At 47.6% G+C, this 23,894-nt stretch overlaps 1 protein-coding gene across 8 annotated transcripts; it reads right to left on the reverse strand.

The window, feature by feature from the left end:
• Positions 1–2,041: 2,041 nt before the first annotated feature.
• Positions 2,042–22,881, reverse strand: ZNF250 (zinc finger protein 250). Of its 8 annotated transcripts, none has more exons than XR_006213146.1 (7): positions 22,765–22,881; positions 15,825–15,920; positions 15,449–15,590; positions 15,131–15,244; positions 14,608–14,670; positions 4,204–5,744; positions 2,042–3,418 (listed from the first exon to the last, which is right to left on the reverse strand). XR_006213146.1 is itself a non-coding variant. In XM_042973455.1 (7 exons), the coding sequence occupies exons 3-7, from the start codon at positions 15,864–15,866 to the stop codon at positions 4,420–4,422; spliced, it is 1,686 nt and encodes a 561-aa protein (XP_042829389.1). In that variant the 5' UTR covers positions 15,867–15,920; positions 16,260–16,426; positions 22,130–22,754; the 3' UTR covers positions 2,042–4,419. The 8 variants fall into 8 exon arrangements, 6 of the variants coding, with proteins under 6 accessions (XP_042829389.1, XP_042829386.1, XP_042829390.1 ...); XR_006213145.1 differs by having other exon boundaries at positions 2,042–2,514; positions 3,304–5,744; XM_042973455.1 differs by lacking the exon at positions 22,765–22,881 and adding exons at positions 16,260–16,426; positions 22,130–22,754 and having other exon boundaries at positions 2,042–5,744.
• Positions 22,882–23,894: the final 1,013 nt, after the last annotated feature.

The raw sequence follows: 23,894 nt of genomic DNA on the forward strand, positions 1-23,894 counted from the left end.
ATTAGAAACTGAGTTGTCAGCCTGCTGATGGCAAAGGGCCTTTGGGAACAATGTCATTTCAGACCACAGGGTGATTATTAATAATTGTCAATAGCTCTGGGCAGTTATCAGGGAGATGAACTACTGGTGTCAGAGGATCAGACAGCTGAGGACCCTGGCCTGTTAGGGAAGACTTGAGTCAGTATCCCCAGGTAAAATAGGTAATAGCACCTAACCCAGAGGTCATGGTAAGTCTGGGTAAGGTTATGCTCACAGTGTGCATGTGTGGTACCCATGCCCACACCTTTGTGGGTGGCCCTGTACATACCCCTAAGGCAGAAGGACCCAGGCAGGGCATCAGATCTGAGCCAGAGGGCCACTGATAGCTGGATCTGGGCCCTCCCACCCTTCCTCAAGGGCTGGACCAGTCTGCAGGTGCCCCCTGAGTTTAGTGACCTCTAGGCTGTCCATGAGTCCCTGCTGGAGGTGGCCGTGTGGCCTTTCATGCTGAGGAGGGAAATGAGTCCTCGCTCGGTACCAGCTGTGCCCTACCCTGCCTCAGCTTGTTTCCTGCACGCATTGCATGACTGTGGGCTGAGCTTCTCCATGATCACTTAGGGTTGGGGAGCATTTCTGTCTCCTTGTGGCGGGTGAGCAGCTCCCCTAGCCTGTTGCTCTCTGTGGTCCCCTGCCTCCCATGATAGCTGCACCTGTTCAGAGTTGTACTAACTTCCAATACAGACTGGACAGAACTGAATGCTAGGCTGGTCTTCCTGTAGATTTCATTTAATTTTCAAGGTAGCCCTGTGACGTGGATGGTGATATTCTCATCTACATGTCAGAAGCCAAGGCTAAGGAGGGGATGTGATTGGATCAAGGTCACAGAACAGATAGAAGTGGGCCCAGGATAAGACCCACTTGTGCAGAAAGGATTAACTTGACACCAAGAGAGGGGTAGCCTTTGCCCTAGGATTCTGGGGGGCTGGAGTGTCCTCCCTGAGTGTTTTTGTTTACTCAGAGCCAGTCTATGGTAACATTATGGTTTATGGTAGGCGCTTTTGGCCATGTGGCATCTACTCAATCTGTGGAGAGGCTGGAGATCAAGGTCAGTCGTGCAGGTGGTCATGTGTGTCAGTGTCACCAAGCCCCAGTAAAAACTCTCAATGCTAAGGTTCAGGTGAGCCTCCCTTCTTGGCAATACCCCATGCACATTGTCACACATCAGTGCCAGGGAAGTAATACTGCCCATGACTTTGCAGAAGCTCAACATTTGGTATTTTTCCCGGATTCTATCCCTGTGCAATCCCTTGTCTGAATTTAATGTGTGTCTGTCACTTGTAATACACTGTGACCATGTGTATATCAGGTTTCAAGGTGAGTTCTGGGAGTCTTTGTAGCAAATTACTGAACTTGAGGGTGATCTTGGGAATCCCCAAATTTGTTATTGGTGTCAGAGGGGTGGGCAGTCTTGGGGACCCCTGTACTTCATGTGCATTTCTTAGCTCAGAAACTTTTATGCATGAAACCAGGTGTTCCCCAAACTCACCCAGATGGGCCAGAGTAATGCTGTCCCCACCAACTGGTGGTTTTTCCTCTGCCCTAGGGCAAACCCAACTCCTAGGAAAGATCCTCTTGGGCCTTTACTACTAGCCCCTCTACACAGAGTGGCCTGAGCTTCCCCAGCATGTCCTCCAGGAGTGCTCCTGCCTCCCTTAGGGCCACCTCTGGACTGCCCGGCCTCAGCCAAGCTGGGTCCTGGTGTGCAGTCACCTTCCTGCAGAGAAGTGATGGATCATGCAATTATGCCCCCACACTTGACCAGGTTGTCATCAATGCACGAACACACCCATCTCAATATACCTTCATAGCTCTGTATTACAGGATCTTTCCTAATTGATCAGGAAGAGGTGACATGGTTTTGTTTGAAATTGGTGTGCTTTAGCCTTTTTCAAGCTTTCCCCATTGTATTTCCCCTTACTGGGAACAGCTGGCTCATGCCCTCTGCCCACTGATTTGTAGTTGATCCTTATGCCAAAATTACTGATCTTCCTTCACCCACAAGTAGGTGTTCTAGTCACTTCTTTTTTATTGGAAAATATGTCTGATTATACACAGTACACAGAAATAAAGTTCCAGGTGTTTTCTAAGTAACAGAAAACTTGAGAACTGTTAAATTCTTGGTAGCAGTAAGGAGAAATAAGATAAAAGTTTAAATGCATAAAATGGAAAAACTTCTAAATAAAAATAAAAAAAATGCAAAGTAAGTGTGGAGTACTGTTAACCAGTCAGGGGTGGGAGGTAATGGCGATTAACAGGGTGAAGGGACCCCAAAGTCATTCTGGTGCCTGATACCACTTCCAAAAAAAGGGAGACTGACCATATGTTCTGGCAGGTTATATACTACCTCCTGGTCCTTGGAGAGGTGAGTGGCAAAAATGCATGGCCCAGGCATCCTCCCCAGGAAGAAGGGCACTGAAGCCACCTCCCAGCTGCAGAGACACTTGAGCCTTATAGTCACCAGTGGGTCAATGGCGGCTGATAGCAAGCAAAGGCAGAATGATATTAAGTTCACTTCATTTAAGAAGATAAAAAAGCAACTATATATTTTGATCCCCCTGAAAACCCTAGATTTGGGTTTAGTGATCCAGAACGATCTGTACTGTGTAATTTATGTTGTCCTGTGACACACAGCGTCTTCCCAAACAAGTATTTCTGTACATTGTATTTAACTGAACTCCTGTTCTCATCTTGACTGGAATATGCCTATTTCTTATTCTAACTCTTCCACATGATTAGGAATTGTACCCCGGGTAGTGGTGGGCTCTGAGGGGCAGCCACCGAGTCAGATGCCAGCTAGGAACTCAACCAGCACGGGGCGGAAGCTTCCCTCTGTGGGAATTTATGAGCTAGCCCCTCACTGGTCTCAGCTCCTCTCTTAAGTAATGCTTCTGTGAACTCTATTGATCTTGAGTTTCATCTTAGTGATTTCAGCTACTGTCTGCAGTAACATCTGAGGGACTTCAGCTTCCCTGAAGGGACACTGTTGCTCTCTCCTCTGAAGTAACCACCCAGTGATCAGCTCCTCTGAATTGCCCCATGACCTCAGACTCCACTAGTCTCTCCTCGGGGGTTTCAGCCATCTCTGAAGAAACACCTGTGTGATCTCCACTCCAGTGAAGGGACACCTCAGTGAGCTCATCTCCTAACATACGCCTCAGTGACCCCAACTGCTCTGCAGTACGTGTTAGTGACATCAGTCCCTTTCAGAAGGAGCCTATCTCCTTGCTGAGGTAACACTGGCTACTTCAACTTCCAGAGTTTCACCTGTGATGTTATCTTCTCAGCAGTATCACAGCGAGGGGAAAAGGAGCTTTTATCAGTGTCAGTGTGTTGCCGTGCCCTCGAGGATCAACTCTGGTCCTTCATTTCTCCTGAGAGGCTTGAGAGAGAGAGAGAACTTAAAAATTATGAATAAACTAGATTCATTTTAGTATATGATAATGTATACCAGAGTCTTCTTGGCATGTAAAAAAATAAAAACCTCAAACACAGGAATGAAAATTTTAGATCATAAAAAATATGTATCAAAGAACGGTCTTTTCAGTAAAACTTTTGGGAAACACCACAATGTGTAAAGAGGCACCCAGCTGGTGTAGCAGCTATAAGGTCTGGGCTCTGAGGGCAAAGCTCCCTTCCTACCCACATGGGGTCCAGAGACCCAAGACGTCCTATGAGTTCCAGAGCGTAAGGTCTGTAAGTCATAAGGGTGGGTTTTGAGGCAAACATCCATTTTTGAGTTGAATTTTCACTAAAAAGTTAGGACATCCTTTCTCATCTTGAATAAAGTTCAAACACCAGATGAAGTGTTTTCTCACTAATATTTAGACTTTTTCTTTTTTTCATACAAAACAAGTGGTTCCACACACTTAGCATTTCTAGCCATATTACATCATGATACTTGATGACAATCTTTTTTTATATCATTTTATCCACACACTTTAGTGTTTTCACAGAATACCGCACATAATCCAATTCTAATTTTAGAGGAAATAATTAGAATAGTTACTGTTTTTAGGAAAGGCATGTAATATTCTAAGAAAAATCTTGATTTAGAATGTAAGAAAGTTTCATTGTGATAGTAATCCTTATGTCTTCAATTCCTTCAGTTTCTTCCAGTAAACTTTCTAATGTTAAAGAATTATGGGTGTCTTTACCAAAATTTACCATAGTTGTGTCATTTACTCTTCAATATAACTTCAAGATGTGGAGAAAAACAAAACAGGCACGCTCTATCATTCTTCCATAGGAACATGCTCAGTGCTTCTCTTTGGAGTTACTTGTGACACTAAATGACCAAACAATGGCATCCCACGGAGCTACCAGAACCTTCTCCTGGGCTGGGGGGGCGGGGGAGGGGAGTTCTCCTAGTGGCAGAGGAGGTCACAGCTTCCTGTGCACCTTCTGGTGCTGGATCAGGTGCCCGTGCTGGTTGAAGGCGCGCCCGCACTCCCCACACTCGTAGGGCCTCTCGCCCGTGTGGATCCTCTGGTGCTGGATGAGCACGGAGTACTGGCTGAAGGCCTTGCCGCAGCGGCTGCACTCGTAGGGCCGCTCCCCAGTGTGGGTCCGCAGGTGCACGATCAGTGTTGCTTTTAGGCTGAAGGCCTTGCCACACTGCGCACAGCGGAAGGGCCTCTCGCCCGTGTGGATCCTCTCGTGCTGGACCAGAGACCTGCGGGCGCTGAAGGCGTGTCCACACTCGCCGCACACGTAGGGCTTCTCCCCGGTGTGCACCCGCTGGTGCTGGGTCAGGTGAGAGTGCTGCACGAAGGCCTTCCCGCACGCATAGCACCCGTAGGGCTTCTCCTCTGTGTGGATGCGCTCGTGGTTCATCAGTGTGGAGCGGTGGCTGAAGGCCTTCCCACACTCGCCGCACTCGTAGGGCTTCTCCCCAGTGTGCACGTTGTGGTGCTGGATGAGGACGGAGCGGTCGCTGAAGGCCCGGCCGCACTCGCTGCAGGTGTAGGGCTTCTCCCCGGTGTGCACCCGCTGGTGCTGGAGCAGCGTCCTCTTCACGCTGAAGGCGCGGCCGCACTGTGCGCACTCGTGCGGCTTCTCCCCGGTGTGCACCCGCTGGTGGCTGCGCAGGACGGTGCTGTGGTTGAACGCCTTCCCGCACAGTGGGCACACGTAGGGTCTTTCTCCCGTGTGGATCCGCTGGTGCTGAATAAGATGCGAGAGCTGAGTGAAGGACTTCCGACACTCAAGACACTCATGTGGCTTCTCTCCCGTGTGTATCTTGTGATGCTGAGCAAGATCTGAGCTCACTCGAAAGGCCTTTCCACATTCGTTACACTCGTAGGGCTTCTCGCCGGTGTGGATTCTCCTATGTTTACTGAGGACAGAGCTCTGGCTGAAGGCCTTCCCACACACACCACACACATAGGGCTTCTCTCCAGTGTGTGTTCTCTGATGCTGGAGGAGATGGGAGCTCCGACCAAAGCATTTCCCACACTCGGTGCACTTGTAGGGTCTCTCCCCACTAGGAACAGCCTGATTCTGAGAGAGAGGCACACTCTGGCTCAAGACCTGAACTTCAGGTGGGCCAACAGGGCTTGGACTCACACAGAAACTCTGCTCAGGTTCGTAACTTTTTGGATCAATCCACCCTTTGGGTGCTTTCCCCAGGATCACCGATATTTCCTCTGAAATAAATGGCTTCCGACTCACGTCCCTATTTTGGTTCTCTCCCTTGTTTTCATATTCTGAAACAACAAAACCAAAGTAAAAATGTTAACTCAAATGTCAACCCACTCCAAACAGCAGAGCAAAGTGCAACCTGAAGGTGTTTAGCTGACAAGAGGTGGCCATCAGGGGTGCGGTCCCTGAATGCCCATGGCTACACATTTTCCGCAGTGCAGAAAAATCACAACTGTGTCCAATAATTAGAAATGTGCCCAGGCTCACAGGGCAGTTTAAGGGACAGGTGTGACCTGTAGTCTTGAGTCATCCCCGCCCCCCACCATGTGAAGTGCACGTGTCACACAGCAGCAGGGCTACAGCCCATTACCACCGGAGTCCCGCCTTCCTTGGAGTCCTTGTGGTAGGAATAAACGTAGGACCCCACCCATGACTGCAAGGAGCTTTGTGGGGCTGACAGCAACACAGGAACAGAGAAGCCTAGTGTCAGGCTGGTAGATGTGTGAACTCTCGTGTGCATGTCCAACAGACACAGGACCAGAAGACTTATACACGGGGGACTGTGACCTCTTCTTTGTGGAGAAGGCACTGGGGGGGCAAGATGAAACAGAGACACAATGGGAGTCTTGCCATGTCTAGGCTGGAGAGGAGTCCTGTAGGGCAGCAGTGAGCAATGCAGAGAAGACTAGGGTAGAGGTTTGTTAGTACCAGGTTGGGGGATCTACAGGATGTGCTGATAACTTTTTTTAAAAAATTTTTTAACATATATTTATTTTTGAGAGACAGAGCATGAGCAGGGGAGGGGCAGAAAAGGAGACACAGAATCCAAAGCAGGCTCCAGGCTCTGAGCAGGCGTTCAGCACAGAGCCCGATGTGGGGCTCAAACCCACAAAGCATGAGATCATAACCTGAGCTGAAGTTGGACACTTAACTGACTGAGCCACCCAGGCACCCCAATTTTTTTTAAGAAAGCTCTACGCCCAATGTGGGGCTTCAACTCACTACCCCAAGACCAAGGATTACGTGCTCTACCGACTAAGCCAGCCAGGTGCCCCTGAGAACAGGTTTCTTAGATCTTGGAAACCAAACCGTTGAGATGACAAGATGCCACTCAAAGACCCAAAACTTCTCAGGGGTGTGAGAAGAATGACTTTTTCACTGGTTCATGTGGTTAAGAACTGGGTATTCTCAGCTTAGACAGGGGCCTGGGTATTCTCACAAGACAGGGGCCTGTGTAAGTCCTTCCCTACCTGAATCTGGTGGCAAGTATGCTTCATTCCGGGGTTCTTTACCAGAAATGATGTGGACCAGCAACGATTTTCCAATTGTGTGCTATCTGTAATAAGGATATTTTCAAGTCCAATAAGCCCCCCACCTTGCTGGTAACAGCATAACTGGGATATAAGCTTCACTTTTTAGTAAGTTCCTAACTTGGTCTGGGAAGACATATGCTATATAGTGGATCACCTGGTACCCCAAGCCAAGGGACCTTCTAAAACGACTTCTGACTGATGTTTAGAAAAAGATTTGGGCCAAGGTGGCCCATAAATTAAATATGCTTGGGGTGCCTGGGTGGCTCAACTGGTTAAGTGTCAAACTCTTGATTTCGGCTCAGGTCACTATTTCATGATCATGAGATCAAGTCCCATGTCAGGCTCTGCGCTGGGCATGGAGTCTGCTTAAGATTCTGTCTCCCTCTTCCTCTGCCTCTCCCCTGCTCATGCGGTCTCTCTCTCTCAAAAATAAATAATCTTACAAAAAAAAAATAGGACTACAAGAAATTAAATAAAAAAAATACACTTGTTTTAATTTATGTTGCCTTTTGACAGACAAGGAATGGTTACCTTGGAGGGACAAAGACATACCAAATGTTAATACTTCTTCTAGAAGTTGGTAGCAGCCAGACTGAAGCAAACCCTCAGCAGAGGGTCATCTGAGAAGAGGCAGGAGTGGGAAGTTGGGAGATTCCCAAGTGTGAGGGGCCTTGTAGAGGCTGGGGTCCCACTCCAGGCTAGATTAACCTGCTCTCCACACCCACCCCAAATTCAGCAGCATTCTGGACACAGATACTCAGAGTTCTTCACCTCGACACGGGGGCTCATGTCCATGGTCTTCCCCCTAGGGGCTAGATCCAGAGGAAGCCTCCTTTGGTGGCTCAGGACTGCAAGAGGAGAGCACAAGCACCCACCTGAACCCTTCTCCTCGACAGAATGAAAGCTGCAAGTCACTGGGCAAAGGAAAGCAAACTTCTCATTCTAGGGCACAGACAAACATCCCAATGGCTGGGAAGGGAAAACTACCCTTTACTCCTGAGGGAGGGGCAGGAAAATGATCATGAGCCCAGACATTGAGAAGTCTGCTTCAACTAGGGGAAGGGCTGTGACCCAAGAATACAACACCTGCCTAAAATTGAGGATAGATCAGAACAGTGGAGCACGCGGTCATCTCCTCCTGCTATCGAAAAGGCCAGCAAGCACTGAGTAACAAGCAACAGAAGACTTCTGCTGGGGGTGGGGGGTGCTGGTGGCCAGAGCACAGAGGAAAACCCTCTCTTGCAGGCACACCTGGAAGACTGAAAGTCCCCACCCTATGCACAAGGAAATGCCAGAAGAACGGGAATCCAGTGGTATACTGAAGGCAACTATGGGAACAGAACCCAGCCAAACTCCTGACTCAGGCTTTCACACTAACCACCTAGTAGGAGGGGCTATGTTCCCAGACAGATATACTATTTACTTCTATTTCTCCTGTCTTAATTAATGATAGGTGACATTCAATAAAATATTATAAGACACCCAAGAGAAAGGAAAAAGACTGCTTGTGTGTACACACACACAGAGTCAAGAGAATAAGTGACCAACAGAACCAGAATTAGAGATGACCCATACGTTGAACAATGTGAATGATCAGATGGGGAACCTCAGCAGATAGATTCTGTAAGAAAGGACTGGAAATGCTAGATGTAGAAAATATAGCAACATATGAACGCCTCTGATAGGCTCATTGCGGACTCAACCCAGATGAGGAAAAGACCAGTGGGCTTGAAAATAGGTCAACAGAAATTACCCAAAAAGAAACACAAAGACAAAAATGTATGAAACATAAAAATAAAATTGATATGGATCAATATCAAACGGCCTAACCTGCATGTAGTTGGAATTGCAGAAGAGGAAGAGAACAGGGAAGTAAAAATATCTGAAAAGATAATGGCTGAGATTTTCCTAAAAATAACGGAAGACATCATAACACAGATTCAAGATATTAGTGTCACACATTTTGTTTTGTTTTTAATATGAGAGAGAGAGAGAGAGAGCGAGAGTGCAAGTGCAAGTGGGGGAGACAGGTAGGGGGAGGAGAAGAGAGAGAAAGAAAATCTTAAGCAGGCTCCATGCTGCCATGGGACTCAATTCCCAAGCCCTGGGATCATGACCTGAGCCGCAATCAAGAGTGGAATGCTCAATCAACTCTGCCACCCAGGCGCCCTACAAACATGTTTTTTAAAAAAAAAAAAAAATTTTTTTTTAACATTTATTTATTTTTGAGACAGAGAGAGACAGAGCATGAATGGGGGAGGGGCAGAGAGAGAGGGAGACACAGAATCAGAAGCAGGCTCGAGGCTCTGAGCCATCAGCCCAGAGCCCGATGCGGGGCTCGAACTCACGGACCGTGAGATCGTGACCTGAGCTGAAGTCGGACGCTTAACCGACTGAGCCACCCAGGTGCCCCCAAACATGTTTTTAAAATACCAACTAGAGGGGTGCCTGGGTGGCTCAAGTCAGTTGAGCATATGACTTCGCCTCAGGCCATGATCTCACAGGTCCGTAAGTTTGAGCCCCACATCAGGCTTTGTACTGACAGCTCAGAGCCTGGAGCCTGCTTTGGATTCTGTGTCTCCCTCTCTTTCTGCCCCTCTCCCGCTCATGCTCTGTCTCTGTCTCCCTCAAAAATAAACATTAAAAAAAAAAGAAAAAGAAAAAAACCTGACTAGATACATCATATTCAAACTGCCAAAAACCAAAGAGACCATCTTAGAGGTAGAGGAAAAACACATACAACACAGAGGAACAAATGTAAGAATTACAGTAGACTCCTCATCAGAAACAAGTCAGAAAACAATGGACTGACACCCTTGAAGGGCAGAAAAAGAAAAAACAAGTCAATTTACAAACACCAATGGAGAGAACATCCAACAATCAAATCCAAACTAATGTTAAAGGAAATTCTTCAGGCTGCAGAAATATACCCGACAAAGCTGGATTTATACAAGAAATGAAGGCTTTTGGAATAAAATGAAGGTAAATATAAAAGACTATGTAAAACGGTTTTCTAAATCACTCTAAGAGAATTATCCAAAGCAAAAATGATTACACACTAGAGCACCTGGCTGGTTCAGTTGGAAGAGCATGGGACTCTTACTCTTGGGGTCATGACTTCAAGCACCATGTTGAGTGTAGAGATTACTTAAATAAACCTGAAAAAAATAGTTGTAATGGAGCAAATGTTTGTGTCTCTCCCCGCAAATTCACATGTTGAAGCCCTAACCCCCAATGTGATGGTATTTGGTGGTGGGGACTTTGGGAGGTAATTGAGAGTTAGATGAGGTCACAAGGGTGGGGCCCCCATGATGGCATTACTGCCCTCTAAGAAAAGACCTCAGTGAGCTTACTCACTTTCCCCCCACAGGCACACAGAGGCCATGTGAACACACAGAAAGTGGCCATACTGCAAGCCAGGAATAGAGCCCTCACCAAATTCTCACTTTTTTTTTTTTTTTTAAAATTTTTTAGCATTTATTTATTTTGGAGACAGAGAGAGACAGAGCATGAACGGGGGAGGGTCAGAGAGAGAGGGAGACACAGAATCTGAAACAGGCTCCAGGCTCTGAGCAGTCAGCACAGAGCCTGACACGGGGCTCGAACTCACGGACCGCGAGATCACGACCTGAGCCGAAGTCGGATGCTTAACCGACTGAGCCACCCGGGCACCCCAACTCACTCTTGTCTTGGACCTCCAGCCTAGGGAACTGTGAGAATGAAATTTTTCATGTTTAAGTCACTCAACCCATGGCATGGCATGGTTATGGCAGCCTGAACGGACCAATAAACAAGTATGCTACCCCAACAGTCTTCTAACACATATGAAACGGTGTTTGCGTTCTTTGAATGTTTGGAGATGTATATTGTGAACCCTAGGGCAGCCACTAACCATCTGTTCTTTGTTCCCTCTTCTTTCTCCCTTTAAAAAAATTAAGTTACTTCTCATGATTCTATCTTATCTCCTTTGTTGGCTTCTTAGCTTTAACACTTCTTTTGATTATGATATAGCTTAGTGATTTTATTCAAGTTTATTATGTAAGGGGTTCATTGGAGTTTCTTAGATCTGTGAGTTTATGGTTTTCATCACATTTGGAAAGTTTTCAACCATCATTTCCTAGAATATTTTTTCTGATGCTCCCACCTCTGCTTTATTGGCTTCAGCTATATATATTAGGCAATTTCAGATTGTCCCACAGCTCACTAATGTCCTGTGGTCTTTTTTTCCTTCCTTTTCCTTTTCAGTAGTTTCTAGGATTTTTGTTTTCACTAATCCTTTCTTATGCAATATCTAACCTGTCACTAATTTTACCCAGTAAACTCTTCATCTCATGCATTGTTTTCATCTCTAGAGATCAGAACTGGCCTTTCATGTATCTTCCAAGACTCTACTTAACATGCTGAATATTCCCTCTAGTCCTTGAACATACAGAATAAATTTATTTTGTTTTCATGTCCTGGTCTTCCAAATCTTTTTATTTTTTTAATATTTATTTTTGAGAAGACAGCATGTGAGTAGGGGAGGGGCAGAGAGAAAGAGAGAGAGAGAGAGAGAGAGAGAGAAAGAGAGAGAAAGATATAGAAACCAAAGTAGGCTCCAGGCTCTGAGCTGTTAGCACACAGCCCAAAGCGGGGCTCGAACTCACTGACCATGGGATCATGACCTGAGTCTAAGTCAGATGCCTAACGGACTGAGCCACCCAGGCACTCCTCCTGGTCTTCCAATTCTATCACTGATGTCACTTCTGGTCCGTTTAACAGGACTGTTTTTTCTTCTAATTATGGTTTTCTTACTTCTTTGAATGCTTGATAATTTTTTATTAATGCCAGATATTATGAATTTTACCTTGCTTCATGTTGGATATTTTTTATTTCTAGAAATTGTCTTGAACTTAAGTATTCTTGGTTAAGTTACTTGGAAGTAGCATGTATGGTTCTTGCCTTTGAACTTTGCTAGACCAGAACAGAATAGTGCTTAGGGCTCTTTCACCAGCCCTCCCCCTACTCCCCCCCCAACACACACACACACACACACACACACACACACACACACACACACACGTTAGTTCTCTAATTGAGAATTCCCTGTGAGTTACAAGTTTCCCACTCTTGCCATTGGGAGCAGATAGCATTCCCAGCCTTATGTGAGCATTGGGCACTGTATTTACCAGCCTATAGCTCTGCAGGCTAGAATTCCATATGGGTTCTCTGCTCAGTGTATCACACGGCTGAAAAATAAAGTGTTAGTCTGAATACTCATGTGGAGGCTCAGGGAGTAAATGCACTTCAAAGTTCATTCTTACTGTTGTCAAAATTTAGCCCCTTGTAGCTATAGGACTAAGAGGACTGTTTCCTTTGCCACCCTCACCTCCTGATTGCTACCTGCATTCCTTGCCATGTGGCCCCCTCCACCTTCAAGGCAGCAATGGTGCATCAAATCCTTCTTCCCATTCTTTGAATCTGGCTTCGGTCTCCAACCCCCAGACCCCCCAGACCCCGATTTAAAGAGTTCTCCATTCCTTAAAGGCAAAAGCTTAACGTAACATAATCACGAGAATAAAATCCACATTCACAGTCTTGGGGATTATGCAGGCAGGGCAGGTCCTGTGTTGAGAAAGAGAGCTCCGGTCTTTCTTCCTCTTCTAAGAACACTAATCATAGCAAATCAAGGTCCTACCCTTATGAGGTCACTTAATTACTTCCATAAAGCCTCCATCACCAATACATTTACACTGGGGTCAGGGCTTCAACATATGAATGGGGGAGGGGCACAAACATTCATTCTATTATGAGGACCATCTTAAATCCTGGTTACCACAGCTACTACTCCTTCTAAAGAGGCAGCTCTTTCCTGGCTTTGGATTTCCTTGCTAATACTCAAGAAGTCTTCCTGCAGATCTCCAGAATTCTTTGTCAAACAGACTCCCCTGTGGGACTTCTGGCCTCCCTGGCATCTCGGGACTCCTGGCAATAATGTCCTCAAGTCTGGGACACCACTGGGCTCTGCCAGGGTTCCCCTCCTTGCACTGGGATCTTCTCCAAGTGGTGAGCTGGGACAATTGTAGGGATCATCCCTTTGTTTCCTGTCTTTTGGGAATTACTTTCCTTCACTGACTGACTTCCACTGAGAGAATGATGTCCAACATCTTGAGAGCCGAGGTTTCATATACATTGTCCAGTTTTTCAGTTGTTTCAAGTGAGAGGGTAACTACCATCTCTGTTTACTCCATCTTGGCTGGAAATAGAAGCCCTTGTTGTTGCTGGGTTTTTTAATAGTTTTATATTAAAGGTTGGATCTCTAACCAATAACTTAATTAGGCATATTTCTGAGATTTCTAGAATTTTGTGTTACCTGGTGTTCTGCAACTTAATTTCCTCTCAAGACTGTGTTCCTGATCCGTTATATTGTTCTACAACAGTTATCAAATCCCTTTCACTACAGTACATTCTGTTCTATTACAACACCATAGCTTATTTATCTGTCTAGCCTACTGCTGATGAACACTTGGGTCGTTTCCAGATTTTTCTATCTTGAAACATGCTTCTTTGAAGATTCTTGTACATGTTTCTTGGGGTTTACACACAAACGTCCTTACTGTACACTTAAGAGTGGAACATCTGCCATAGGGATCCATATTTTCAACGTCATTTGATAATGGCACACTGGTTTCCAAAGTGAATGTGCACGTTTACATCATCATTAGCTGCTTTATATTCTCAACCAAACTTGATAATGTCAGATCTATTTTTTTTTGATACTGAAGGTCTAACACGGTATATCACAGCAGTTTTAATTTCCATGTCACTGATAAATAATGAGGCTGAGCACGTTCTCCCATTTATTAGCCCTTTGATTTCCTCCTCTATAGAACTTGTTCAAGTTTTGTGCCCACTTTTCTTATTTGATATTTCTGCATTTTTAAAATTCTCTTCAGAGCAATTATTAAGTGTATATACTGTTTTGAAAAATGGCAATACCAATAAGTTCTTCATTTAAAAAATCTGGGTTTATGGCCAACAAAATTTTTACACACCTCATTTTTTAGAAGTTATACTATATGTTTTTTAAACTGGAGAACACATGGTTTAGTTTGTTTTTTTTTTTTTTTTACTTAAGAAGCCTCATCTTCATAAAGTTAGCAAGCCAAAGAAATAATTACCCATTTCCATTGAAAAGTATTTCTTCTATTGTTTGAAGCTTCCTAAATAGGTAGTGTCTTTCCTGATGCCAAAGTATCGAGATGAGCAAAATGACTTTAATAAATAATTGTACAAAAGGTTACTCAATCATCCATGGCATAAAAGCAACACATGACCAAACTCGCAAGAGCAGAGCCCTCACTTTCAGAACAATACAGCTTCAGCTGTTGTTTCAAGTACAGACTAGGAAGAATGTTTTACAGTGGACAAAACAAAGGAAAAAAAAATTCCACTGAAACAAAATTTTAATTTAAAAAACCCCTCTCCATGATTTTGTATAGAGTGTATGTACTGTATAACAAGAGCATACATTCTGCATCAGAGAACCCCAGGAATTTCTTTACGTTCTGGTGAATCATCAGCATTAACACCTTCAGGGATTGTACTGGGTTAAAAAGATAAGACATACACCTACCCCATGGACAGGGTGAACTGTCTTGCTGCCTACAAGCTGCCATGTGGTCACGTTTGGAGTTATCTGCAAAAAGAAAAGAGAGTTAAGAGAGAACAAAACAGTTTTTAAGAGTAGGAACTCCTGGGGCACCTGGGTGGCTTACTGGGTTAAGTGATCGACTTCAGCTCAGGTCATGATCTCACAGCTTGTGAGTTCGAGCCCCGCGTTGGGCTCTGTGCTGATAGCTCAGAGCCTGGAGCCTACTTAGGATTCTGTGTCTCCCTCTCTCTCTGTCCCTACCCTGCTTGCACTCTATTTCTCTCTCTCTCAAAAATAAACAAACATAAAAAAAAAAAAAAGAGCAGGAACTTCCTCCACTGGCTGTTACAGCAGGTAAGTGCAATTCACAAAGTTAAGACCACAGGCTCCTCGGGCAGAAGAGGCCCCAGGTGGAAGCTACTCTTGCTCTCTGTCACCTGTCAGTGTGCACAGCTGCCAGGAACTGATCAGTCCAACTGAAGGAGAGCCAGCTCCCTTCACTCACCTGAATGGCCAATGCCCAAGCCCCCAGTCTCCTCAGCCCCTTGCCCATCCAGGACCCATGGCTCTTCTCCTCGCTCCAGCTGACAGATCACGTTGGGCTTTGATCCTGGAAGTCCTGCTCATGGGGAAGGAAGGCCTTTTGTCAGCACAACATCTGTGAACACCCCTACCCCACCTGAGTGATCTGTAGGCATGAGACAGAGAGGTGTGATGTCCCTCTAGAGCTGTAACACCTGGAGGCAACCCCAAACCCCCCACCCCAGGTCCCTGCCCTTGGCCAAGCACAGAGACACAGAAGAGGCCTGCTGAGGGGCCATACCCAGTGACACCACGTTGCCATAGGTCTCCATCATCACGTGTCGGTAGAGGCCCCGCTGAGCAGGGCCCAGGCGGTCCCACTCCTCCTGGGAGAGGAGCACAGCCACATCCTCAAAGGTCACCTTGGCCTGGAATGACAGGGGCTGCTGAAGGTTGGATTGAGTCTCCATGTCTGAGATGGAGCAATGTGGGTGGGGGGAGTGGAGATGCCCTGGGTCAGGGGGGAAGGGAAACACATGCGAGCAGATGGGTGGTATCAGGAAGGGGCCACATTGTTCAGGAGATACAGTGACACTCAGGCTGTCACCCAGAACCCTGGACATGGGAGGGTTGTGAGGAAATCCAGGGGTGCAACAAAGGCCCTGGAGGCAGCTCACCTGGGGTCCTGCTGGTGGTGGTAGGAGCCTGGCTGCTGCCATCGCGTGATCCCTTGAGGTTTCCAAGGAAGATGGAAGTCAGAGGAGCCTGTGGGGCTGAGGAAGAGGAGGGAGCACGTGAGGGGCCCACCCTTGCCCCCACAGACCCTGAGTTCTGAGGGAGTCCAGCCCCCACTGTGAACTCTTCCCATGGGCCCAGCCACAAGGTTTTGCTCTCCAGACCTGGGGTCTTTATGATCAGCTAGGGAGCTAGCAAGGACTCTGAGGCACCTGCTCAGGCCCACAGTCTAGGCACAAGGGCCCATGCCAGAGCATTCACATAGGTGTGAAATGTTCATCAGGTCTGGTGTGGGTGCCAGGCCAGGCTGCCTCCACAGACAATCTCCCAGTGAAGACAGACTTTCCTCAAGGTCCACACTCCTGTGGGGGCCTCACCCCAGGTCCGGCATGCTTGGCTTGACCGTAACTCCTGTGGCCCCACTGATGCCTCAGTCTCATGTGGTTGTGCCCCAGTTGCCCTGATGCTCCACTGAGGCTGGGGTCATCAGCCTGGTGGTGGCTCCACCAGGGACTGGGAACGGAGGCAGGACAAATAGTTGATTCTGGAGGATTAAGTACAGAGTCACCCAGGGATTTGGTCTGAACACCTGATGTGGTGGCCTGGGGGTGAGCAGGTTCTGGGGACTTATCAGGCTAAATTAAGCTGAGATGTCTATCATACTCAAAATACGGGGGAAAAAAGGGGGACCAAAGGCTCTCCTAATGGGGGAATGGGGTTCACATCTTTTGGAGTGCCAAAGGGTGTCTATAACAGGGACACAGAAGCCAAGTGGGCAGATCACTCTACGAAAAATGGTACAAGATGGTGATCAACCTTCTCATGCATGCAGCTCAGCAGGTACCTCAACAAACAGGGTGCTTCATCTGTTTGTTTGATTTCTTTGTAGAATATCAGATGTATGTGTAAGTTTGCATGGACAACTTTTGGGAATACAAATCCTGAACTCCCAACTGCAGCTGCCTCTGCGGAGCACAATGGTAGACTTATTCACCAAGAATGTCCATTCCCCCCAAATCTGTGTGTGCTTGTGTCAGTGCAACTCTAATTAGGATTCCAACAGGTGCCTTTTAAAGGAGTAAAACTACCTTGAATTCACATGAACGATAGATGCTGGATAATAGATTAAGAATAAAATTTGAAAAAAATGGGTGTGAGGCAGGGTGGGCCTGCCTCACCAGATCTCAGAACAAAGATGAGGAAGCCATTTCCACCACCCACTCCACCTCCTGCCCTCTTGGCAGTGTATCCAACACCCACATCCACTCGACCAGCCCACAGACTTGCCATCTCTCATTGTCAGTCATCTTCCCCATGGTCTCGTCCAGATACGTCTCCATGAGTGGTCTCCGTACCCCCACCCCACCAGAAAGTGGCCCTGGTCAGGGTCTCCCATGACTTCCATGTGGTCAGATCCTTGCCCCTTGTTGACAGGATGACACTGGTCTCTTGTGCTCCTGCAAGTTGGTCTCTACCAAGTCTCCTGGACATTGCTCCCTCAGCCAAGGCCTCCAGCCATCCTCACCTGTTTGAGAATTTGACCTTCATGTATAATACAGCTCTGGTTCTATGGGAACCTGGCAGAAGTAGTCATTGGCACTATGGCCCCACTGCAACTAGGCCAGGATCCAACGATAAACACCAATAGGAACCTCGTTCAGGGCCTTCCCAGTGGGTACAGATGACACAGGAGGCATGTGGCACATGTGGCCATAAGGCCTTAAGCCAGACCAACTCCTGCTCCTGCCCGTGCTTCTTCCTGCCCCACATCCTGCACATATCTGGCACTGGCCATGGTTATCCTACAATCCTGAATGTTCAGTGGAGCCTAGGGTCTCCTTTTTGGTGCAGTTGAACTGGCAATCCCCTTCCCTCCAACTCAACATCTTCATGGAGATGTTCTTTGGCATCTCAGACACTTAACATCTAACACTAGGCTCCTATTTCTGCCCCCAGCTTGGTCTGGGCACCTCCACCCAAGACTTGATCCTGAAACTACCTTTCCTCCTCATTCTTTCACACTCTACTCCAAATCCACTCTCCTAGTGCACCCAGAACCTGGCCCTGTTACAGCAGGGTCATGCATCTGCCTTCCATGGGAATAGCGACTGTCCTTGGCTTCAACTAACTTCCTGGCCCCTCCATGGCTATGAGGCTGCTCAGAACCCTGCTTGAACCTCCCCTCTGCCAGGGAGGCTCCCTCCCTTTAGCTGGTGCTTGGCCACATCACCTTCTCATTGAGGCCCTTCCTGACCCCTTATCTTGAGGGCCTCTGCCTTGCCCAGTCCTCCTTCTCCCTTCCTGTCCCAGCAAAGCAGCCATCAGGCCAATGTTTGCTGAGTAAGTGAATGAAATTAAAAAATCGACGAGACCATACTTTACACCCTGTCTCAGAAAAGCCACCTAACAGTTATGTAGATGAACCAGACATGCCATTAGACAGTGGGAACTCCGCTGGAATGGATGCAGGCCCGAGGATGGTGCGACTGCCAACCCACAGTCCTTTCACACACAGGTCACAGACCCACTAAGAGAAAGATTTAGGTTGTGCTAGATAGACGACAGGTAAATGACACCGTGGGACACAGAGAGCATGTCCAAAATGTTCCTCTTTCAGAAACAATGACTCCAGGGCCATGAAGGGTATGTGTGTGCTTTGTCCTCACCCGTAAAACAGGAAGATCACATCCCTCCTCTGTGGGCCTCAAGAGGAGACAGTGCTCAGAACCACTGGGCGCAGAGTCAGATGCTGCTGGACCAAGTGTTATCTCATTCGATTAGACTAACTCCAAACAACCAGGCTGTCAACACGAGTGAGAAACAGAGGTGGGTGGAGAGGGCAAAGGAAAAGATTCCTACCTGGCGGGGGGAGTCCTAGAAAAGCACAAAAACAAAGGATCTCTACCTAAATGACCTTCACACATTACCAAGTTAAAAAAAAAAAGCATATCACATAGTATGTGTTATACTATCACACAGTATTTTTACTACGATCTGAAGATTTGTGTCCTTTCAACATTCATATGGTGAAATCCTAATGCCCAGTAGGATGGTGTTAGGAGGTGAGGCCTTTGGGAAGTGCTTAGGTCATGAGTCTGGAGTCCTCATGATGGGATTAGTGCCCTTGTAAGAAGAGACTCCCACAGAGCTTTCTCACTCCTTCCACCACGTGAGGTCACAGCAAGAAGTCTGCAACCTGAAGGGGGCCTTCCCCTGACCGTGCTGGCACCCTAATTTGGACTTCCAGCCTCCAGAACTTTGAGAAATGTCTGTTGTTTTATAGGCTACCCAGTCGACAGTAATTTGCTCTGGAAGCCCAAAGGAACTAAAATGACTGTATTCTTTTGTTTTTTTAAATTTTTTTTAATGTTTATTTATTTCTGACAGAGAGAGAGCACATCAGCGGAGGAGGGGCAAGACAGAGGGAGACCCAGAATCTGAAGCAGGCTCCAACCTGTCAGCACAGAGCCCGACGCGGGGCTCAAACTCACGGACCGCGAGATCACGACCTGAGCCAAAGTTGGATGCTCAGCCGACTGAGCCACCCAGGCGCCCCGACTGTATTCTGATTAAAAAAAAAAAAAAAAAAAAAAGAACAAAATAAACACAAGAAGTGATACTAATTTTGAACAAGTCTGTGACTTCAAGCAAAGACGTACAAAACACTGTGCATCTCAAAACCAACAACTGTCAGGCAGGAAAACAGAGTCATCCAGGGTACCCAAACTGGCTTTTAACAAGCCGCCCTCTCCCCAACCCTGACCTCCATGATTCTGATGCCCTGTGATGCTCTGTGAGAAAAACACAGTTTAGACAAGAAGAGAGAACAGGTGGGCACGACAAGTCCTGTTTGGATGACCCCCCAAGCCAGAATCACCACCACCGAGTCCCCTAACAGACTGTGAGCAAGGCCATGCCACCCCCACAAAGGGGCAAGCACAAAGAGCACCGTCCATCCACCAATCACAGTCATTCTTCAGATGCAGGAATTCCATTTTTGGAAATCTCCTCAGGGAATAACCCAAACAAAACCAGAACAGATCCATGTTCTCAGCAGCCCTGGATGCTTAATGGGACAGAAGCCACACTGCAGTGAGACACTCAGCCAAACAGAATCTAGCTCTCACGATGACTGAGCAGCCAGCTACATGGACAGGAACTAAAGAAGGGGCTGCAGAGATGCAAAGAGCTTAGAGTTTAAAGTTTACTATTATTGTTTTGTTTTGTAAGCTAAGCTTTAGGAACTTATCACCCTTGTTGGAATCCCTGATAGATCTGATGTAAAAGAACACACATGTCTGTCCAAAGAGCTCGCACACAGTGACAGGCTAGCATGGGCATACTAGACGTGCGTGGTCTGGGGTGAGAGGCTCCCAGGATCTTCTTCCCTCAGTCTTCACCATCCTCACCCACAGGCTTTCCTGGTGGAATGCCCTGCCCCACCTCCACGGTGGAAGCATCTTCACAAAGGGCAGCTCCAAGCCATTTGCGAACACAAAGCACAACCCTGCGATCTTCCACAGTGAATGATCAAGCATCCAAACCAACAGCTTTCTTATACACTGGCAACACCTAGTCAGAAAACGTATAGGGGGAAAAATTCTGTTCATAAATGGCAACAAGGAACAAGCTTAAAATGAACTTTAGAAATGTGATGTTAATTCTGCCCACCGTATCCACAAAACCAAGGTGCCTAGAGCCAGTGGGCCTGGAGGAAAAGCAGTGGCTACAGAACGGGACAGAGCAGGGCCAAGTCTGTATAAACAAATGGAGAACAGATGAGACAATTCAAATTGCTCAGGAAAGATGATTCAATAAATGGTGTGAAGACAAGATTTTTTAAATGCTTTAGGAAAAGCAAAATTAAGCCTTTACGTAAAATTCAACAAATCTCCCAGAAAGTAGAGGGAGGCAAAGAGATTTAAACAAACAAACAAACAAATTTGGCCAGAAAAAATTAGATCATCTCAGTCTAATAAATCCACTAGGCTAACTAATGAGTAAGAGTTGAAATTTTAGATCACATTTTAAGGACTTGAATACAAGTATAGATACATTTGTATTATTTTAGGTGGGAAGGGCTGTTCTAAGCAAAATAGCAAAAGCAGAAACCTGCTGGGCAGAGACTTCCACATTTGCTGCATGAAAATTAATACCTTATGCACATCAAAGCCACCAAATTCCAGAATGGGCCCAAAGACATGTAAGAATTTAATGCATGACAAAGTTGGTTTTCCAAATCAATGGAAAGATGAATTATTCAGTAGGTAGTGTTAGAAATAGCATAGAAGGAAAAAAATGAAGCTGGATTCCCAACTCACCCCACACCAAAATAAATTCCAGATGGATCCAGCATTGCACAAGTACCAGAGAAAAACAAGAGTCTATTTTAAAAATAATCTTGGCGTGTGGAAAGCCTTTTAAGACACAGCAAAGCTCAAAAGCCTTCGGAGTAAATATGTTACGATTAAAAACTTGAAATCTCTTCAAAAAACCCCAAACCAGAACAAAGCACCATAACTGGAGTCAAATGTCAGTTTGTGAAGAGTGTTTTCAACATATACGGAAAAGAGTATGAGCTGGCAGATCACAAAGGAAATACAAAGGAAAACAAAAAAGGAAATACAAAGGCACACGAACAGTTTCAACCTCACCAGTCATCGGGGAACGGAAATTAAAACATTCATGTGACAACAATGCGGGGCGGGCGGTCTTAAGGCCCCAACCTCCCCCTCACTCCGCCTCCGAGTCCACCCTGCACACACCGGGTGTAGAAAACCGACGGAACGCACCGCCACGAAGGCAGTTTGCAAGTGAAAAATCTAACAAGTATCGACCGATAGAGCATGGCAACCCCTCTGCCCCGCGAGCTTCCCTTTTAGGTGAATAACAGAAAACAGCGCACGCAAAATCCAGAAAGGGTACAAAGGAAACCAGCCAGGGCTGCCTCTGCGCACACTGGCAGACTGTTCCCAACGACGATTTCCAGTTTTTCTATTTTTCTCACACGTCCACATTTTAAAAAATGCATGTTATTTTCTATTGAAATCTTAAAAAGCAAATAATAAACTAGGGAAATATTTGCAAACCATGTTAGAAAAGGTTGGTCTCGTTCACTAAAAAGGGGCTCTTACAAGGTAGTAAGGAGAAGAGCACGGATAGAAACATGGAGAAAGGATGTAAAATTAGGAAAGTACTTTGAGCCAACGAGATACCAGCGCCGTTCGGACGCGGAGAAACGGCTTACTGCGAACGGCACAGGCGCTCCTGCCGCCGCGGGGTCCGGATGGGCTTCTCAGCCTCTGGTTCTGTATTTTGGGGAGACCTTGAGCGAGCCGGGGACTCGCGGGTCGCTGACCACCCTTCCCGGGGCAATCGCGCCGCCGTTCTCTTCGCCGCGGCCCCGCCGCAAACCTCCACCTCCTGCCAGCGCTCGCCGTCCGCGGGGGAGGGGGCCCGGGAGGGTCGGAGGGGGGCGATGAGGTGTCTCAGGGCGTGGGGTGGGGGTTGGATTCCGGGCGTGGCAGGGCCGGAGGGCTGAGGGCCCGGAGACTGGGTCGCAGGCAGCCTGGTGTGTGTCAAGGGTAAGGGGAGAGGGTTCTGGGGCGTGGCAGGGGCCGAGGGGCGGGGGTCGGGAGAAGCCCGGGTGTGAGGAGCGGAGAGAGGACTGGGATGCGGCAAAACGCTGGGGGAGAGGGGGCTCAGAGTGGGGTCCGAGGAGGGGAAGGAGCCCACCGCGCGCCCGCAGGAGGAACCCGGCAGGAGGGGCGGAAGCGGAGCGTGCCCGCGGGGAAGTGCCCTGTCCGTGAGGACGACCCGGCTCCAGCGCGCGTGCTGGCAGAAGGGCCCGGGCGCCAGTGCCCACGCGCACCCCCAACTCACCTTGCACGCCGCAGCCTCACGCGCGAAGGGACGGATGCCCGCAACGCACTCAGACAAAGGGGACGCCCCGCCTGGTCTGCGCATCCGCCAATCCCTGGGGGCCCCGCCTCCTCAGTCCCCGCCCACGCCCCCGGTCACCAGTCCTGGAGCGGACACCTCCCAGTCGTCCCCGCCTTCCCCGCCGGCGCCATTTTCCTAACTGACAGCGAGGCCGCTTTCTGCGGAGCCACCGAGAGGCGAGATCTCCCGCGCGCCTAGAGAGGCCATACCGCGTTCCGTCCTCGCATTTACCGCACTTCCGGCGGTCCTGTGGAAAGTTCTAGTGAAGCTTCCGAGCATCGGACCCACGGGCCACCTAGTGCCTGTAGAGTCGGGTTTCAGGCTTGTGGCCAGGGGGGTACCTTTTCCGCTCCTAGCCGGGTGCCACCCCCTCTGAACGTGCCTCCTCGTTGCTGTGCCCTGGGACCCGCCGAGGACCTAGCGGTGGTCGTCACGTGTGACAGTGACCGCCTCCTCAACCACCTGCACTGCTGTTCACGGACTTTTTTGGGGCCGGCGGGGGGGGGTGGGGGGGGGCCGTCCGTGAGGGGTTGCACGGTGCGGTGGCAACTCCCGGGAGAGGAGGCTGAGACAGCCACGGCTGGAATGCTTAGTCGTGTTCTAGAAAAACTAGAACGGTGAGGGCTTTCTTGGAGGAGCGGTTGGGGAGCCGGAGGAAGAGTTGGCCATCTCGCCTTTTCTGATAAGCGACCCTGGGTTGGGAGTAGGACTCCCTAACTTCAGGCAGGGATGGGAAGAAAAATTAAGGAGGAGGGGACAGAGAGTCCCTCAACAGTGACACCCTTTCCTCTTTCCTTTTTCCTTTTAGCTTTTTATTATAGAAACTTTCAAAGATAGGCAAAGGTAGACAAAGTAGTGTAATGAACCCCACGTGTCCATCAAACGGTTGAAATGGGCAGTCTCTTCACCTATTTCTCTGGTTATTTCTTTCGTCAATCCCGTAGAGGAGGTCATTTTCTATAATAATTATTCTCATATTTGCCTAAAAGATAAGGGCCCCTAAAAACGTAATTACAAAGCTATTATCACCCGTGAATGTTAATGATTATCCTTTATTATCAAATGTAGGA

The sequence above is a fragment of the Panthera tigris genome, chromosome F2 (assembly GCF_018350195.1).
Source record: "Panthera tigris isolate Pti1 chromosome F2, P.tigris_Pti1_mat1.1, whole genome shotgun sequence".
Taxonomy (NCBI): Eukaryota; Metazoa; Chordata; class Mammalia; order Carnivora; family Felidae; genus Panthera; species Panthera tigris.

Excerpts from the sequence above, each read along its gene's own strand:
- ZNF250 (XM_042973452.1), bottom strand. The coding sequence starts at position 15,866 with ATGGCAGCAGCCAGGCTCCTACCACCACCAGCAGGACCCCAG. Across the intron at positions 14,671-15,130 it reads CTTGGGCATTGGCCATTCAG|ATAACTCCAAACGTGACCAC; the intron begins GTGAGTGAAGGG and ends TTCTTTTTGCAG. Across the intron at positions 5,745-14,607 it reads CAGTTCACCCTGTCCATGGG|AATATGAAAACAAGGGAGAG; the intron begins GTAGGTGTATGT and ends TTGTTGTTTCAG.